The 20401-nt window shown below is 42.7% G+C and overlaps 1 protein-coding gene across 1 annotated transcript; it reads right to left on the reverse strand.

Moving 5' to 3' along the window:
- Nucleotides 1–281: 281 nt before the first annotated feature.
- On the reverse strand, nucleotides 282–16072 carry phka2 (phosphorylase kinase, alpha 2 (liver)). Its single transcript, XM_073464131.1, has 32 exons — nucleotides 15812–16072; nucleotides 15631–15720; nucleotides 14395–14553; nucleotides 13862–13909; nucleotides 13363–13531; nucleotides 13164–13246; nucleotides 12731–12811; nucleotides 12502–12600; nucleotides 12268–12414; nucleotides 12131–12184; nucleotides 11812–11934; nucleotides 11608–11703; nucleotides 10340–10447; nucleotides 10106–10184; nucleotides 9657–9791; nucleotides 9353–9462; nucleotides 9090–9234; nucleotides 8588–8666; nucleotides 8336–8490; nucleotides 8078–8251; nucleotides 7472–7581; nucleotides 6925–7061; nucleotides 6664–6826; nucleotides 6339–6418; nucleotides 6077–6155; nucleotides 5871–6000; nucleotides 5676–5777; nucleotides 5431–5549; nucleotides 4382–4435; nucleotides 3520–3753; nucleotides 3235–3435; nucleotides 282–2372 (listed from the first exon to the last, which is right to left on the reverse strand). Exons 2-32 carry the CDS (start codon nucleotides 15706–15708, stop codon nucleotides 2199–2201), a joined length of 3705 nt encoding a protein of 1234 aa, XP_073320232.1. The 5' UTR covers nucleotides 15709–15720; nucleotides 15812–16072; the 3' UTR covers nucleotides 282–2198.
- Between the last annotated feature and the right edge of the window lie 4329 nt (nucleotides 16073–20401).

Below are 20401 nucleotides of genomic sequence, written 5' to 3' on the forward strand. Positions count from 1 at the left end.
ATGAAAGATCTGTAACTGTAAATAGCCATAAAATTTTCATTTTTTACAGAATGTTTCCCCACTCAGAAATACTTTTGCGATGTTCTTTTTAACCAAAAATATCCAAAATGTTTCCGTTTGTCTCTCTGGGAATCATGATTTTGCTCGTTGTATTCACCCTACTAACGACAACAATAACAATAATGAGTTCTCACTGATTGGCGAGGTGCTGTGTGAGGGCCGGAGTCAATCACAGCTCCTCCTGCAGCTGTTAACTAAGGGATAAATGAGAGGCTGCCATCGTTAGTCAAATGATTTTATTATTGTATGAACATATTTTGAAAGATGAATTACATAATATATTATATCAGTAAAATAATCTTTCTTCTTCCTACATTAATCTCTATTTTTTAAAATATATTAGCTTTAACTAAATGCAAATATTTTTAGGGTTAGTTTTAAAATATATCAACATTTTTCCAACATCAACATTACTCTCTTTTCAGACTTACAAAAACCATATTCAACATACTCAGGACGTCCTCGGTACTTCACTAATACCTGGCGGTACTGCCTGGTCTTTCTATACATATACATCATGCATAATGTCTCCATATAAAACACTTAGAGCAGATTTCTCCCCCAACATACCAGAAACAAACGTATCTTCACTTTACGTAAATGAACAAACCCTCAGGTTCATGCAAAATGTTGATATATCATTAGGGAAAACCTCAGGGGGAACATTCATATGCGGACAGATAAATTAATTTATATTCAGAAACAAAACACACAACACGTACACACAGACAGAAACATCAAGAAAACTATGATTCTCATTCAAGTCCACGTTACTGCGAGCAAGTTTCATCAACACCGACTTATTAAGAGCCTGGAAGCAACCAGAGGGAACATCTCTGTCAAATCAAATGCACGATAAGTCGTGTTGAGTGTGCTGTAAGTGCTGTACCGTAGGCAACTGGACTTGTTTCAGTTTGTTGAAGACGTTTCACCTCTCATCCAAGAGGCTTCTTCAGTTAACTAACTGGAGGAGAGCTGCAGGCTTTTAAACTCTGTGTGGGAGTGTCCTCACAGAGTCGTTAAGGACATGTGAGCTCTGGGTTTCAGAGTCGTTAGGGCCACCTGTGTGTCGTTGACTTAACCAGGCTTCATGTGGGTTGCTAGGGCTAGGTGAGTCCAGGTGTGAATGGTTGTTAAGCTGTCTGGGAAGGGACGTCAGTACTGCACTGTAGGTGGGTGATAAGTAGTGTTTTAGGCCACCTCCTCTGTTCAAAGACGGTCGTTCCAGTACACGATACAGCACAGGAATTACTAAAATATAAAGTATTGCTTTTCTGGTTGTTCTGTGGGAAAGAGGCATCACACTCATCACACAAATATAAATGAAGTCGAGAGAGCAAGAACATTTGACAGCTTTTTATGACTGACACGGCAATGACAGACGAAAGCACTACGTTCTTTGTACTCCCCAATTGTACGCATACTGCATGCAACAGTAAGTACTTTGTAAGGGCAGCTGCAGTACGTACTAAAAGTAGAAAGTATGTGATTTTGAACGCACCCTAAATGAAGAGTGTTTGTGTGGTTTTGGACTGTTGGTTGGACATAAGAAGCAATTTGACAACTTCACTTCGGGCTGTGGGGAATTGTGATGGGCTTTTTTAAAAACATTTTCAAACATTTTTAACAGACGAAAACAATTTAACGATTAATGACAAAATAATCAGCAAACTAATCAATAAAGAAAACAAGCACTAAAGGAATGACTTACTGATTGAAGGCTGAATGATTTGGATTCACAAATGATGAACATGTTTCCTCTGATAGCTGCCAGGCTCATGACATGTTAAAATACAAGACAGGTAACTTGTTGATATTCTCACACACGACACCAAGAGCACGGAGACGTTCTTATATCTTTGCAAATTAAAATGTAGTCCTGTCAACATGCATTTCAGCATGTTTAATAAATAAGTTCAGTCCAGACTCATAATGAAAAAATAAATTCTTATATAGTGGTTTGCAATGAGCTGCCAAGGCTGTGATGTTACATCAGTATATGAGAGCTTATTGGAGAGTAAATACTTACGAGCACCACATGAACTGTATGAGCTGACGATGAGAAGCGTGGCTGCCTTTGCTGTTTGTTATAAAAACGTGTCTCTGTCGGGAGCAGCGAGACACGTCAGTCTGCTTTTTCACTGCATCATGCAGCTGGAACTTGGGAGGAAGTCCTGGACATAAGTGACCGCCGCCTTGGACAGATAGGTCATGGTGCCATAGCTGCCACTGGGGGCGCTGTCGTAGAAAAAGTTGCAGATTCCGGTCGCCGGGTCCTTCTCGAGGAAATAATCACTGGCACTGAGGGATTTCTGAGGAAGAGGAAGTACAACAGAGTAAGCCTCAGTGAATATGCAAAAAATACATGAATATAATGTTTTATTTTGAAAATGACGGGATGCATTATGCCGTACCGCCGTCTGACTTCCTGTCTGGCTCTGCGCAGCTTGACACTGCTGCGACCCGTATGTTTCTAGACTCGTATTCTCTGGATGCTGCTGAAACACGAGCACTGTCTAAAATGGCCACGATCAGCTTGGTGACCTTATCACACCGGAGACGGGAACGTGGGTGTCACGGTTTTCCAAATCTGTGATTCGATTTGACTTCATATTTTAAGGTCACAATTAGATTTGATTCAATTTCCTAACTGCATGCAAGAGTCGGTGACGGAGGGTCCTAACCGGCCGCGGGCGACGTAGGGCTCTGCAGCAACACGTGACGTCGCCTTGAAAGCATGACATGAATGAAGAACATTTGATTCGTTAAGTTGAAATGAGGAGTTATTGAAACAATGCTGTTGAGCGGTAGGCAATGTTAGGTCGTCGCCTACACATGCAGGCGGATTAACTGAAGCCAAGATGCGGATTTGCTTCGCCATCGGGTGCAAATGTTTGTTTGCTTGATGGACATTCAGCTTGTTTCTCAAATCTGTTCAGAGTAAACCCTTTTCTCAAACAAATCAATAAAGCTTCTCTGAAAAAGATGATAAACACAATCTCTGACGCTTGGACTCAGCACCAGTCAGTTTATTGTCTATGTGCACACCTGATGAGCGTCTGGAAGTGAAGCTGCAGGCTAACAGAAAGCCAGCTGTGTCGTCCTTTAAGTGTTTGTTTTTTTCTTTGGACGCCAGCAAGTAGGTAAAAAGGTATCTCATGCTGCTAGCAGTACCTGGTCACCGAGGAAGAGGTCATTGGCCAGATGCAGGATGCGGTCCACGTGGATAATGCCGCCGATGCTGTCCACATCCACATCAGCTACCAGACCCAGAACCATCACGGTCTCCACTAGCAGCTGCCGGTACTCTGGTTGAGGGACGTGGTTCAGGACAGACTCCACCTGCACCGCAAACTTGATCTCTCTTGCTGTCATCTACACAAACCCCCCCCCCACAAAATTACACACACATCTACTCTACATCCAACACACACACACACAGAGTCAGCGAGATGCTACCTCTCTCGTGGTAGAAGACGGCAACACGTATCCATCGATGGAGAGGCCGTGGCACTTCTGCAGGATCTTCCACACCTTCTGGTAGAAGCCCACCGGTACTCTGTTGATGGCTCCGTCCAGCCTGCGTCTCCTCAGCCACTGGCCCTGCCTCTCCTCCCAGTGCAGCTGTCCGTCTGCCGGACCGGAGCCCAGAGGGGACAGCATCCCACTGGGGGTGGAGGGGCTGCTGCAACGCTGTGGTGAGAGGACAGGGAGACGCAAATGAGGTGCAGCACTTTACTGATGTTCAACCTTATCTCCATGTACTTTAAATATATTCCATATCAAGGAGATACGGAGCAAATACATGTAAATAAGGTTGAAATATTTACTGTAGTCGACGTCTCACTCTCACACACACAGTTCATACAATTATTCATGCACACTGACATCATGCTCATGCTTAGTCATATTTGTCACTAAAAGACATTTCAGCAGACATATTAAAGGATCAGGCTGGTGTTATTTTATGTAAAAAGCTAAATAAAAAAATAATTACTGTGATTTAAATTTGAGGTCACCTCTGTGATAAACACAATCAGTGAGGTTTCATTTCTCTCAGCTTGTTTTAGCAGGAAAATATGACAAACTTTAAGTTTCTGAATGTTTCCAGTTTGTGTTTCTAAGTGTTTCTAACAATAATGAAAAGACAAAATAACGGCAGCCTGATCCTTAACTGCAGCAAGATGCATGGAATATTCTCCAGAAAATATGAAATCTGAATGTAAAAAAACACTTCTAGGATGAGACTGCTCAGTTTATATATTAATTCTAGCTACGGCAAACCGAGTCAGTGTGAAGCAGATGAGGTGAAATGATTTACCGTGGAGCGAGGAGAGGTGACATTGCTACTCAAGGAATGACCGCCGCTGAAGATCTACACGTGGATATGGATGACAGATGACAGAGAAACAGTTTGAGATGGTTCTTCAGACTACGGCCACGATGACACTGCAGGAAAGTGAATTCACACTACATAACATCAACTAGTGAGAAAAGATTCTTGGAAAAACGACCAGAGAAATGATGCCAACATGAGAGATGAGGTTGGGTTACCTACAAGCAGCTTCATCAGGATCTGGTTTGGCTCAAAAGCTCATGAATTGTATAGGAAAATGTTACGTTCTTCTACAATTACTGCATGATAACTGGATGGAAAGGCAGCAAAGCATGCTCGCCTACTGATACGTAATGAAGTGACAGTCGCTCCAGCTATGGAAGGCGCCGCGGCTCACAACACGTTAAGAGCCAGCGGTGGGTTCATGAGCAGGGAGCTCGTTACAGAAACATCTCCTTTAATCTCACTTGTCATGCCTGCATCTGCCTGTATCCATGACGACAGCTGTCTCACTTCACGTGCCACTGGTTAGCTAGCGTGCTATAATGGACAAATGAAGGCAGGCGCTCAATTTTAGCTTCTATGAGTCATTAATCATGTTGTCGGGAGGAAATTGTCCAAAAAAAATTCAAGCTAACAGGCTAACATCAACGTTAGCTCCTCCAGCAGGCTAACAACAATGTTTATTGTTAATTTAAGACACTTCTGTAACAGATATTTTAGTAAATGCAGTTTGAAAAATGTTTCTGTAACACCAAAAAATCCTAAATGTCTTCCTAAAATAAGTTAAGATAGGATTTCAGACTCAGGGAAGTTTCTGTAATGAGGCCCCTGGATTTAGCCGGCGGTTCGGTTTTGCTCAGACCGAGGTTAGAAACAGTCACATGCTAGATACCATCAAACCCAACCCACACTGAGAGGCCGAGAGTCATCCAGCTGCAACCAGAAGCAAGAACACTGTTATTCTGTTCTGACATCCACAGAAAGCATAAGCACAAAGATTATCATCCGGTTTATTTTACTGTGCTTCCCACCTGCTTTATCTCACTCTTCAGCTTGTGTATTCCTGTGCGTTCGGTCTTGGTGGCTCCGGTGTGGCCTAGTTCATGGATGGAGATGGCGGGACTGGTGGCTGTTGACTGGATTGGGCGCACTGAGAAACAAGAGAAATCACAACTTGTTCAGGTTGTTGTAAGTTACAGAAATAGCAGCTCTTTAATCGGCGAGTCACCAACCAATGCTAGCGACTACGTAAAGACAAGAAGAGAAGTCAACTCACTGCTCCTCTCCACACCAAACTCTTTGCCACTGAGGATGTGATGCAGCAGGCTCTTCATGCCAAAAGGACTCAGGCTCATCAAACTCTCAGACGCCTCCTCTCCTACAAAACACGTTACGGTAGTTGTCATTTCCCTGTGCCGGGCCGTGTGCGTGCATGTTCACAGTTGTGTGTTAGCACGATCTGTTTGCCTACCGGAGCAGTGGAGGCTGCGAGCCAGCTCAGTGGCCATCACCTGCATGATCAGTCCTATCCTGAGCCGGAGCATGTCCCCGAACAGAGCCGGCTGGGAGCGCACGTACATGGCCAGATAGACCATTATTTCCTACATGACGAACACACAGTCGTTAAGATTAGTGTGTGACAAAGTCCTGTGGTAGTCCCAAAGGTGAGAGGTTTACCTGAGTGAGTACAGCGATACTGATGTCCTGACCGCTGGCTTCATAGATGAGAGTGTTCAGCTCCTCAGGAGGAAGAGGACTGAGGAGAAACAGTGAGGAGGAAGAGTTGGTTTATTCGGTGGACTCCCAACAAATAGGGGGCAGCATATCACCAGAGGAACCGCTAGCTGTAGCTACCATTAGCTGGTAGGCTCAGTTAAACGTGAACAGTTGATAACTAATTGATTAAACGTTGCAGCTCTGGACAATAACGACGTCTTACACTGTGATGACTCTTTCCCTGGGTTCAGGAGGGAGACCGACAGTCAGCTGCTTGTGATGGGAGATCAGATCCGTGCAGGCCTGAAGAAAAGACAAATACAGAAATTATCTAATATCTTATTAAGTCTGATTCAGGAGGGATTCAGCGTGTTGTTCAGAGAATACTGAGTATTGAATTCAGTGTGCACGTTAATTAGTGGAGCATCAAGCACATCGCTGACAGGTTTTCCAGGATTTTCTGATACTGAAAATGAACTCTTGAGTTTAAAAACGGTCTCTAACCAGCCGCTGAGCCTCCCTGCTGTCTGCTGTGACTTCACACTGACCTCAGCGAGGACCTCCACTCTCTTGCGAAGTATCCCAGAGATGTATCTGATGAGTCCCCACTCTTTGCAGGCTCCCGCTTGTACATACAGCTCCTCCAGCAGGGAGCGCACACTGACCCCGCCCTGCCCGGGACCTGACAACTCCACCGGCCAATCAGCTCCTCTGGTCATCAGAAGAAAACATCGGATAGGTACGTAAGACACAAAAAGTATCACAGTTGAATTATTAGTGTGCTGACAGTAAGCTCTGCGTGTGCGTACTTCATGACGTAGAGGATGTAGAGGATGTCGGCCTGGTCCTGCAGAGTCGGACACTCTCTCAGCTGCCTCACCAGCGCCGCAAAGTCAGTGTTGCCCTGAGAGTCCCGAGGAAGGTGCAGATCAGCAGCACTGTGGGGCTTCAGAGGGATCTCAGTGTAAGAAAGAATAGCCAGGAGAACGTATATATAATCATTATTAACAACAAATTGAGATTGAGATGTCAAACTTGAACACCAACGTGTTAGAGGTCAAAGCAGCCACAGCAACTACAGTCAACGGCCGTTAGGAGATGAAGAGGGAGAGAAATTCCCCAGACTCCATTATAAAATTGCACAATTTTGTGAGTTTTTGAGTTTGGAGAAACTAATAAACTTCAGGAAATGCTTTCTATGATGAATTCGTAATTATTTTGACCTTGTTGTAAATTCTGCATGTGTTATATATTTTATTTTTATAATGCCTCGTTATATGGGGGTGGCTGCAGCCCCCTCAGCACCCAGAGCTCCCGCGTCCATGGAGCGACCCTGACGTCACACGAGAAGCCTACCTTCTGCTGCTTCACATGTGGGCCGTGCTGAGGTTGAGGAACGTCGAGGAGGTTGAGAGCCCTGCGGTGTTTGCTCCTAACAGGAGTCACAGGTAGATACATTGAAGACTCTGAAACAAACACACACACAGACACACAAATTAAAACAACATATTACAAAGTGAAACAGTTTTCAGGTAAAGAGGCTAGTTTAGTTACAGGGTTGCTGCAGATTTTCCATTTCAAAAGTCCAGACTTTTACAGACTTCTTGGTAGAATTTTCAGACCGAATTTGACGATATACGTTCATTATGTAAATAAATGGTTTCATAATCTGCTTTCAATCAGCTGCCGACAGAATCGGACGTCCCTTTACGAGACGCTTCAGAGTAAAAACATCTCATTTCTGTTTAAACACATTCCTCGTTTCTTCTCTCCTTGCATAGTTTCCTCGTGTCTCTCCATGTATACTTGGTTTGGAGTGACCAAGACTCAAGGAAAAGATGGAGAAGATCCTCAGAAGCGGACGTCTGCCATCTTGTTCAAATGTGCCAGATGTAGGAACCAGTGTGGAGGCATAAAAATATCAAATACGAGGCTCGGGGATGTGCCCACTGTTCAACTCACTGGGCATGTTCAGGCCCTGGATCTGGGCCATAAAAGACAGGATGTCTCTGGTGGTGTGTTCAGCACTGAAGACGTGGTGCTGCCCCCTCTGAATGGGAGGAAGATGGCACTTGGTGGTGGTGGTGCTGTGGAGGAGCTGGGTGAGGTACTGGTCAAACATGTCTTTGGAGCCCTCTGGAATTAAAAACACTCCGTTACTTATAGTTCAACTCAAGTATGACTGAGAAGAACACACACACATCGTTCATCCCTAACTACCTGAGGGCATACAGTTGTTATATTCCTCTCCATATTCATCGTTATCATCATCGTCCTCGTCCTCCAGCAGGTCGTCGCCGTTCTTTTCTTCCAGGAAGCTGAGGCGAGTGTGGAACGAAGTGGTCTGGACACTGGAGAGGTCTGACATCTGAACCCTGCAGGAACAAGACGTGCATGAGAAGTGACTTATACTGTTACGTTACAGACACACTCCAGTTTTATTCACAGTAACGGTACGATGTCCTCGGTCACCTCGCTCCAGCAAAATAGCCATCCTGTAGTTTCCTGAGGGTTGCCAGGATACACGAGTCAACCGCATCTCCATCTTCAACTGGATACAAGAGGAAAATAAATTATGTGAAGTGCAGTGACAAAATGGAGATATACCTAATGAACATTGGAGGTCAACCCTACATGCATAGAAACCACACATTAAATGTAACCTAGAGTGTATTAAACCTCTTTCACACTGCACAAAAACCCCCTTAGAATAGCAAAGGCGACGGGTATTTTTCACCTCCGGCTCGGCTCGCCTGTGATTTTCCTCGTAGACCTGTTATAAATGAGACCTCAGTAAAACCAGCTCACACAGGCCAGCGGGAAAAACACTACTGTGCGGCCCCTAACCCTTAAGATAATCTGCTGGGGGCGATCCCTTTGGAGATCATCTCGTCCTGGGCACAGACAAAGACTTTCAACAGCCGTCCTACAAAGTATGTTTACTACATGGGACACAGGTGAAGAGCCTTATTACCCAGCATGCTGCGAGTGATGGGGAAAGTGAGCGTGGGCCGTCCTGTCATCCTCCAGCAGGAGGAGAGATAGGCCAGCTCTGTCCGTAACATCTCCACGATCATCTGGTTGTCCAGTGCCAGGTAGAAGTGGTGCTGATCCAGAAACTGTTCAGGAGCACAGAAAGAAGAAGAAAAAGAGATAAACCGAAGTATCAATCAGTAGAATCATTGCTACCTTCATCTCTGCGATTATGAACACCACAACATCTCGAATAGTTTTTACCTGCGGGGTGAAGATATAAGAGCGATTTCTGATCTCGTAGAATTTGGACGTTCCCAGAACACCGATGTGTCTGTAGGGACGCCCGCTCAGATTCAGCTTCTTGCAGTTTCCTGCAGAAATTAAACAAGATGTTACTCTTAATATCACACAAACACCCTGGTGTTGTAGTGCTTGAGAGTCTTTGACCACTTTTTAAAAGGCCTCTGTCTCGGACTCTTTCACAGTTTTCCTCGGTCTTGTCTGGGTCTCGGACAAAGAGGACTCTGGACACACCTGTACACTGAGGAAAAGCGAGCTTGTTTACCCAGTCTGACGTAGACATGGCTCAGGATGCGAGCGGGCATGACTCTGATAGGAAGAACCTCCGACATCGTCTGGACCGAGATGCCGTGATCGCTTAACAACTCCTGGATCTCCTCCGACTCTGCGACAACACAAACTGACACACACAGAAGAAACACATTACATCCTGCTTTCTTAAAGGGAATCTGCATATATTCTTTACGCATCGAATACTGAAAGCATTTAGGGAAGAGGTTGAAAAAACGCTTGACTTTCAAGAACCTCTGAAACTTGAAAATAAGAGATAGATAAGTGTCTATCCACTGTCCTGCATAATTATGGTGTTGATTTCTACTTCTTCCTTGCTTCCTGTACCAGAACAGTTTTTTTTCTGGGAGTGAATCCGTCTTTTAATCCAACAATGAGTCTGATATTTCCCTATTTTTCCTAAACTTAGGATGGATCACCAACCTTGTACCACAACATCTGGCTTGAAGTTTGTAGAGAATCTCCTGTTGAGAGGATCGATCTCTCCTGGTGCTAAGAAACCCTTTAAACACAAAACAAAAAGAGAGATGGAGACAGAGCGGGTGAATTACTGCAGAGGCAGACGATGGCAGAGGTTTTACTGGGTGTTTAAGTGATTTGTGACAGATAATGTCGTGAGTTAACATCAGAGGTGGAGCACAAAGATCTTGTGACTACCTCGGCCAGAAGACAGCTCAAGATGTAGAGCGACTGTCCCCACATGTGAGGCAGCTGCCCCATGGCCACTCTGTCCACTGTGTGAGGGCTGCTGTACTCCTCCTCCACCTGCAGGGGGCAGACACAGCTCCTCGTTCTTATGTGGATCACAACATGAATCACTTTAAACTTCAACTAAAAACTAATTCAACTAAAACTAAGACTAAACTAAACTACACAAACTAAACTACACTAACTACACAAACTACACTAAACTACACAAACTAAACTACACTAAACTACACAAACTACACTAAACTACACAAACTACACAAACTACACAAACTAAACTACACAAACTACACTAAACTACACAAACTAAACTAAACTACACAAACTAAACTACACTAACTACACAAACTACACAAACTACACAAACTAAACTACACTAAACTACACAAACTACACAAACTAAACTACACAAACTAAACTACACTACACAAACTACACTAAACTACACAAACTAAACTAAACTACACAAACTACACTAAACTACACTAAACTACACAAACTACACAAACTAAACTACACAAACTACACAAACTAAACTACACAAACTACACAAACTAAACTACACTAAACTACACTAAACTACACAAACTACACAAACTAAACTAAACTACACAAACTACACTAAACTACACAAACTACACAAACTAAACTAAACTACACAAACTACACTAAACTACACTAAACTACACAAACTAAACTACACAAACTACACTAAACTACACAAACTACACTAAACTACACTAAACTACACAAACTAAACTACACTAAACTACACAAACTAAACTACACAAACTACACTAAACTACACAAACTACACTAAACTACACAACTACACTAAACTACACAAACTAAACTAAATTGAAACTCAGCTTCACTAAACTACAACTAAACTAAAACACCTAAATTAGTAACGTGTTACTTCTGCAGCACTTAACACAACACTGGTCACAACATAAAACATTGTGCTGCTGCAGAGATGAGATGTTCATAATGTTCACCTCTATTACAAAAAGAATATAACACAAGTGAAAAACACAAGTGAAAAACTTCAAGCTGCCCTGAACAAGAAGGGAAGGTGCAGCCTAAAAACAGAACAAACAAACATTTGGAGAGATAAGGACGAGTCCCGTCATCGTCATCAAACACTTCAGACCGGTTTGAAGGTTTTATCAGAACGTGCAGAGAGAATGTGAACAGAACACCTGCTGTGTTTATACCTTGTCAGGTGGCACGGCGTAAAGTTCAGGCAACAGTTTGATGCCGTTCTTCCCTCGGATCAAAATCCCCTCCAGTGCGTCCCGGTACTCCTGCACCTGTGACGAGCACACAATCATTTTATATTGATATTACGTCAGAGTGACTCTGTGACCATGTGAATACAGTAGAAACATCGTACAGAGCAGTGACTCTGGTTTTATTACCTGCACCTGATCTCCAGCAAAGATACCGTCCAGGATGAGATAAGTCCAGAACACGGGCCACTCGCATTCGATGTTCTCAAACAGTTTGAGCTCTGCGGGATCGTAGTGCAGCCGGGATGGATCCTGGTGAGACAGGAAACACAGAGATTAACCTTCCAGCTTCCAGCAGTGATGAAAAAATGCATGCTCTCTCTTTTATAGTTTTTATTTTAAATTGATTTAAACAGGATCATGTAACCAACAATCTTCAGCGAGAGGTCAGCTTTCACTGGAGTTAGATGCTACAGATATTAGATTTTCATTAAGCAGACCATCTTACCTCTTTAGGGCATTTATATCCGTCCCTGATGAAGCGGCAGCAGCCATAGCGACCCTGAGATCACGCAGAAGAGCGGACATGTGAATATGCTGACTGACTCACATGTGATCTGTGTCTGTCCCGCTCTCAGAACGTACCTGCAGCTTGCTTATGATTTCCGACTTGGTGATGGCCACCAGGTCTCCGTCCTCGACGGCGAAAGCAGGGAAGGAAATGACGGACAGAAGTCCGGCGTCTATCTCCTTTGAGGTTGAAGCTCTCGGCAGCATGGAGCACAGGATGGACTGAGGGGAAAACACACGGACATGCTGAGCAGGAGGACAATGAGCAGAGGGCGATGCAGAGGTGGCTGAAGGTGAAGCTGACGATACCTGACAATGCTCCACCTCATCGGGCAAAACATGGATGACTGACTTCGGCCCTCCGTGAGCACCAAAGAGATCCAGCTCGTCTATGGCCTCCAGAGCCGCCTGTAAACCGGCCCGACACACACAGATCAACACACCAGCCACGAACCAGAACATGTCTGATACAACATCTTCACTTCTCTTTAGGGTCCAGCTTAATACAAATACTGACAATAATAAGGGAAATCTGTACCTTAGCGATTCCAACAGAGCTGCCATTGAGCTCGGGGATGCCCTGGTTGGTCTTGTCACCTCGCTCCCACATCCCATAATCCTTCAGGAGGAAAGAGGTCATGACATTACATATTAGAAAATTCTCCAGCCTCTAGAATATCTGCACACTGACAAAGTCAGTTTGCTTGAAGTTCGGGGCGGGTGTTGTTTTGCTAGTAGCAGCCATTATAGCGTTGAGCTGCAGATGTCTGCACTCTCAGATGTTTTCCATTTTTAAACTCATACACTGCCTCTGGTGACGTCCCTTGAGGCAATGTATCAGCCATAAAAAGGCTTTATACAGCAGCACTGCCAACCATGTGTAACAGTGCAAGTTCCTCTTTAGCTTTTCCTCTCATGCATGTTCCTGTTTCTGTACACCACCCCCTCAAACCTCTGGAGATGTTACTCACCGCCACTTTGTAGGCAGCCTCTATGTAGAAGACCAGGTTCTGGATGAAGGCGACCTCGTCCAGGTTCGAGATGATCCGAAGACCTGCGTGACAATGTGACACACTCAGTGACCGACTCAATCGTTTGTCAAGGAACACAAATTCACCATTAACTAAACACTAAACATCTTCTCGACGTCTCCCTGCATCACCGCTGTACCTGAGGCCGTCATCTGTGCCAGCATCAGCAGGTAAATCGAGGTGGCGTCCACCTGCAGATGGCCCCACTGGTCGTCCCCGACAACCGTGGCACAGGTGGGAGTATCGTATTTGGCATGCAAGCAATCCTGCGTACTCTGGGTGTGTTTGAACTTCTCCACCTTGGCCACCTGGAGACGCATGATACAAAACACACACACACACCAACACACACACACCTCAGTGATTGTCCAAAAAGGATGGAAGGCAGGATGAACATGAAAAGTCAGAATCCTGAATGGGTTTCCTTTTTTGTGAACTCTTTTTGTGAAAATAAGAAGAGAAAGATGAGATGATGTGCAATAAAAAGATGTTGGAGTGACATGGAGAACCAAGGACCAGGAACTTTCCTCAGACTATAATCACACCATCAGAGTCTATAATCGCTTCATCCCTGACCAGGATATGATGTTTAAATGACATGCAGTGAGACTTCATGTGAGCACACAGGTGTGTCTTACCTGTCTCATCATGCACTGCAGGAGTCCCTGCATCAGTTTCACCACACTCTGCCAACAAACAACAACAGCTCCGTCAGTTAATCACAAAAAACGACCACAAAACGTCATTTTAATCCAGATCGTTATCTGTTTTTACGAGAGGTGAAAATCACTGAAACACTGATAAAATATTTCGATATTCGATTATATTTATATCTGTCCCTTTTCAAACATTCAATTAATCGAGAAAATGATCTAAAGATTGATCGCCATAGAAAATAATCATTAAGTCCGGTACTGATAAATTATTTTACCAAGTCAGATCTGTCAGGTTCGTAACAGTTTATATTCCCCACACTGCTCTTCAGTGTTTTTAATTTGAAAATGAGATGTGTTGTTTTGTTTTCATGTCATATTTGCCTACATTTGTATGAACTGATCAGATAACAGTGTGATGCAGGACTTCTCTAAATGTTTAACCCAGCAGGTTGAACAAACAGGCTCTGCTGTACACATTAACCCTCTGTCTCCGTCACACACACACACACACACACCTGCTCCAGCTCGTAGGCCTTGGCCTTGTCTTCGTCGCGGTCTGCGTTCTTGCGGTAGGCCATGCCCAGCGCCCACACAGCCAGGACGCTGTACACGTTATCCCTCACCCAGGCATCCTTCTTCTGGGTGCTGGCAGGCAGGAGTCCTGTCACCGGGTTCTGAAACAAACACAAAGACTCTGCTCACCATTTTTACAACACTATAACGGTTTCTGTTTGATTTACTCACCGAAATCTATATTAATCTTTTTATTAACCAGCTGCCTGAGATGGTCAGACAATAAATCAAAATGTTAGCAAATGATCGAAGTTGTTACACTATGCCGTGAGTGACTCGTGTTTTTTGTGTGCCCTGGATGTGGATTTACCTCCAAAGAAGGCTTTCCTAACTTTTTCAACTGTTTTTCAAGAAAAACAGTTTAGAGCTGCAGAAAATAACAGTTTAATTACTGAGTCATCTGCAAAATCTAAGATGATTGATTTAAAAACATTGGTTGGTGCATTAATAACCGATCACTGTCCCCTACATGCTTTCCAAGGAGAGCTGGCCCTGCTGTTTTTAATATCAGCTGGGTCACAGTTTTAAACTTAGACAGCTGCTGAACGAGCCTCAGTGTGAACTCGAGCGCTGAGAGATAAAGGTGCATAGTTTCCCCGGTCCTCAGCCTATCACAGCGGCTGAACTTTGCTCACGCCTTGTTTATTTCCATGCAGCTCGATCTGGTTGAACCTGAACCTAAACAGGACACACATCATCTGCATGTCTGACATATTTCTGCAGGAGAAGGTGGAGGATGATTGATTGATCACAAAGATTCAAGAATCACACAAAAATCACACAAATCCAGTGCATGCAAACAGTCAATGAATATCTTTCTCTTCTGATGCAATTTCTTCCTTAAAACTACACAGTGCACCCTTAAACAAGCTAACTGTAGCTACAGCTAGCAGCAGTTAGCGGTTACACCGGTGATATACTGCCCCCTGTTTGTTTGGAGTGTGAATTGGACTTTTGCACCTTTAAACACAATATCTTGACTGTTCAGTCTGACTTCTTTGTTGCCCAGCTCTGCCTTCAAGTACATTTTGATGCATATTTTCATTAAAGCAGAACTTATAGTATTTCTACATTGTGGTCCAGCTGCAGCCTGTGGGTCTGGACTCACCTGGAGCCTCTGCTGTGTGTGTCTGGACTCACCTGTAGCCTCTGCTGTGTGTGTGTGTGTCTGGACTCACCTGGTGGCGCAGGATGGTCTCGTGGACCAGCCTGGCATATCCATCCAGCCTCACACCCGAGTTACTGCGGCTCCTCATCCTCACTGATCACTGCAGCACAACACAACACAACACAACACAACACACCTGAAGCTTGCTTATACAATCAAATACAACATTAAACAACATGCAGTGAACTCACCATGCACTGAGCCATCCGTGCAGTCCTGCAGAGCGGATATGAGCTGACAGCTTCTGCAGAGGGCAGCTCTGCTACAGCCTGCTAGCCGAGTAGCATCCAGCTGTTTGTGACGACATTTAGCGTTGAAGTCGCAGCCTGTATTCACACACACAGAGAGACACACACAGCCTGTTGTCGTCAAAGTGTGTGAGATGTGCAGTCAAGCCTCACAGATGACAGTACGTGACGTTTCACAGTGAAGAGGAGCAGAGGACGCGTGAGAGCAAGTGGCCATCCATCCTGAGAGAGAAAAACAACACAGGATGTTCCTGTTGTTTCTGTGTTCAGACGGCAGGGGGCGACACAGCACCTCGACCCAGGCAGACACACTGCACATGTGAAACAGGAGGTCACTCAAATAAAGACATGAAGAAGAAAACTACAAAACCAATAGAACAGAAGAGAAGAAGACAGAAATAAATACATATGCAGGAAGCTCAGCTAATTTTACTTTTAAAGGTGCATTCTGTAGTTTTGTAGAAGAGAAATATCTTCATTGACTGATTTTATTTAAACAAACAAACAAACACTTATCCAAACCCTCCATCGGTTTGTGTTTCCAGCACTTGGTAAACAACAGATCAGAGTTGAGGTCTTGAGGTTTTTATTTTATTATCTTGTGTGACCTGTCCTCGTCCAGGTCACCACGGTGGAGAGGAGGTTGTGTGGCTCGGGCACCACTTGGCGATGCCTCGGCCTGCTCAGTCTTCTCCTGGATCCACACACTTCACATATACATATACATACATATACATATATAAATTATATCAGATATTCTATCAATGCTACATCTATTGCATGTCAGTCTGTCCTGGGAGAGGGATCCCTCCTCTGTGGCTCCTCCTGAGGTTTCTTCCATCTTTTTTTTCCCTGCTAAAAGGTTTTTTTCTCAATATATGAAGTTTTTCCTCACTTGAATCGAGGATGTCGTTCACTGTACAGATTGTAAAGCCCACTGAGGCGACACACACTCACTACAGAGCAACAGAGTGGTGTCGTCTGTAGATCCTAAAACCTGGAAGTCATACATTTTTGCGCATTCGGTTCCCTGAATGAGCTTTTTAAATTGGTATTGGGTTAAACACCTGAAATAAGGTCTATGGTTACAACAGGCTAAATATATATTCCACGACATGTCCCACAATTTAGTTATAAAAAGCTTAATGTCTTAAAAAACGCTCTGAAACAGCTACATGTGGAATAAGGTCTATTTAGGAAAATATCCAAACAGAATATGCTGTTTACATGAACTGTATCAAACTCTGGATATTGTCACCTTCAGAATAACAGTGGAAAAATTAGTGTGCATGTAAACGTAGTGTCTGAGGACGTCATCTTGGGCTGTGGGAAACTGATATTTTTCACCATTTTCTGACATTTTATAAACACAACAGCTACTCAATTAATCAAGAAAATTGAATGAATGAGAATACAGAAGTTGTCGGGGCGATAAAAAATAAATCACACAAAATAAAATCCATTTTAAGGTAAATTATATCACCGGTACAGGCAATGAAATGTAAAAACTACTCAGTAGTCTAAAATATAGTAATTTATTTATTTCTCAACAACCATTGGGTGACACTCTTGGGGTTCCCGGCCCCTGAGATTGGATTAAACTACCCAGCAGTACACAAAGTAATGAAAATCATGAAATAGCTGATCTATACATTCATGTAGCACTAATTATAATTCAGTAATATCACATAATAAGGTCGGATATTGGACAGACATTCACTCCGGAGACACCCAGCAGCGTCTCTTCCTTCCGCAGTTTCCCCCAGTGTTGGCAGCAGGAGGACGGTTAGCTGCCTCCCAGAACCTCCCACTGAGCTGGAGGCCGACTTAGGGACCATCAATAAATTACCCTATTGTTTGTCTGATTTACACAAAAACAATGTTTCCTCATGCTGACTGGATGATAACAGTGAAAATTATGATAATAAAATAATACTAAACTGATTTCATGTAGCACACTGATTTTGATTGCTAATGTTAAGTATTTATTATTAGCAGAAGCAGGAAAATGTAATAAAAACAGGTGTATCTTATTTAATTCGGCTTTGGTTTGGAGTCACTGGGTCACATGACATGGAAGCTATTAAAAAAAAAAAGCTGAATTTTTATATAAATATTGATATAAAATGTAAGAAGCAGTAAAATCCATTAAAAAGAGGTGGCCTGTGTAGTAATACAATTCAGCATCAGTTTGGAGTCACTGGATTATGGAGGACCACAACTGTCACTGAAATAGTAATAAAGCATTTAACTAATTGTACAATAAATACAGGCATTAATAAATACATTAACACATATTTAGACTAAATTACAAAGTAATTCAGTATTCAAATATTTGAATGGGCAATAAAAAGAGGAATTATAAATAGAATTTACAGATGAAACAATAATCCATCAATAAATAGTTCAAACTAAAAAGGGATTTACAAAAACAACATTTAACAGTCAATAAGTGAATAATTTTAAAATACATTAATGAATTCATATATAGATGACAGAATTTAAAAATCTATTTGAAAATGCAGTTTAAAAAGTAAAAAAAAATAGATTTTTAAATTCCATTATTTATGTATGAATTCATTAATGTACTTTAAAATGATGTACTTATTGACGGTTAAATGTTGTTTTTGTAAATCCCTTTTTAATTTGAACTATTTATTGATGGATTATTGTTTCATCTGTAAATTCTATTTATAATTCCTCTTTTTATTGCCCATTAAAATATCAAATAATGAATTACTTTGTAATTTATTAAAAAAAATAATTTGTAAAATAATTTATTCATGCATATTTTAGTTAAGTGCTTTATTACTGTTTCCGTAAGAACAGAGTCGATGTCTCTGAGCAGGTGAAACCGTCGTCCACAAAGACCTCAATGAGTTGTCATCAACAAATATCAGGCCACAAAACTCGACTACAGGAAACCAGGACTCAGTTCAGGAAGCCGTCGTCCAACTCGAGCGCCAGCAGCTTCCAGCTCCCGGCTCCTGTCGCTCGTTGTGGCGGCTCGTCTCCGTTGTTTGTCTCGTCTCCGTTGTTCGTCTCGTCTTGGTCGTCTCGGTGATTCATCCTTTCAACTCGTCCGTCACCTGCAGGATGAGAAAGAGGAGCAGTGGTAGTTTCATGTCTCTTTGTGGGGGTTTTGTGTATCTGTGAAGGGTTTTGTGTGTATTTGTGGAGGTTTGTAGAGATTTCTTGTGTCATTGTAGAGTTTTTGTGTATATCTGTGGGGGTTTGTGTGTATCTATTGAGAATGTGTGTAGCGATGGAGAATGTGTGTATCTGTGGGGGTTTGTGTGTATCTATTGAGAATGTGTGTATCTGTGGGGGTTTTGTGTGTATTGATGGAGACTGTGTGTATCTGTAGGGGTTTTTGTGTATCGATGGAGAATGTGTGTATTTGTGGGGGTTTTTGTGTATCGATGGAGAATGTGTGTATTTGTGGGGGTTTTGTGTGTATTGATGGAGAATGTGTGCATCTGTGGAGGTTTTGAGTGTATTTGTGGAAGTTTTGTGTGTATTTGTGGGTTTTGAGTGTCATTGTGGAGATCTTGTGTGTCATTATGAAGGTTTTATGTGCTGTTGTGGAGGTTTTCTGTGTTTTTGTGGAGGTTTTGAGTGTATTTGTGGAGGATTTGTGTGTATTTGTGGTTGTTTTGTGCGTCTTTGTGGAGGTTTTGAGTGTATTTGTGGAGGTTTTGTGTGTACTTGTGGAGGTTTTGAGTGTATTTGTGTGTATTTGTGCTTGTTTTGTGTGTATTTGTGGAGGTTTTGAGTGTATTTGTGGAGGTTTTGTGAGTATTTGTGGAGGTTTTGAGTGTATTTGTGGAGGATTTGTGTGTATTTGTGGTTGTTTTGTGTGTATTTGTGGAGGTTTTGAGTGTATTTGTGGAGGTTTTGTGAGTATTTGTGGAGGTTTTGTGAGTGTTTGTGGAGATTTTGAGTGTATTTGTGGAGGTTTTGTGTGTATTTATGGTGATTTTGTGTGTATTTGTGGAGGTTTTGAGTGTATTTATGGATTTTGTGTGTATTTGTGGAGGTTTTGTGTGTATTTGTGAAGGTTTTGTGTTTATTTGTGGAGGTTTTGTGTTTATGTGTGGAGGTTTTGAGTGTATTTGTGGTGATTTTGTGTGTATTTGTGGTGATTTTGTGTGTATTTGTGGAGGTTTTGAGTGTATTTATGGTGATTTTGTGTGTATTTGTGAAGGTTTTGTGTGTATTTGTGAAGGTTTTGTGTGTATTTGTTGAGGTTTTGAGTGTATTTGTGGGGGTTTTGTGTGTATTGATGGAGACTGTGTGTATTTGTGGGGGTTTTGTGTGTATTGATGGAGACTGTGTGTATCTGTGGAGGTTTTGAGTGTATTTGTGGAAGTTTTGTGTGTATTTGTGGGTTTTGAGTGTCATTGTGGAGATCTTGTGTGTCATTATGAAGGTTTTATGTGCTGTTGTGGAGGTTTTCTGTGTTTTTGTGGAGGTTTTGAGTGTATTTGTGGTTGTTTTGAGTGTATTTATGGTGATTTTGTGTGTATTTGT

The sequence above is a fragment of the Pagrus major genome, chromosome 4 (assembly GCF_040436345.1).
Source record: "Pagrus major chromosome 4, Pma_NU_1.0".
Taxonomy (NCBI): domain Eukaryota; kingdom Metazoa; phylum Chordata; class Actinopteri; order Spariformes; family Sparidae; genus Pagrus; species Pagrus major.

Bases quoted from the DNA above. Each gene is read 5' to 3' on its own strand.
- phka2 (XM_073464131.1), bottom strand. From the start codon at position 15,708: ATGAGGAGCCGCAGTAACTCGGGTGTGAGGCTGGATGGATATGCCAGG. The intron at 6,156-6,338 runs GTAAGACGTCGT...GTTTCTCCTCAG, and splicing joins AGGGAAAGAGTCATCACAGT to TCCTCTTCCTCCTGAGGAGC. The intron at 6,001-6,076 runs GTAAACCTCTCA...TTCGTCATGTAG, and splicing joins GTATCGCTGTACTCACTCAG to GAAATAATGGTCTATCTGGC.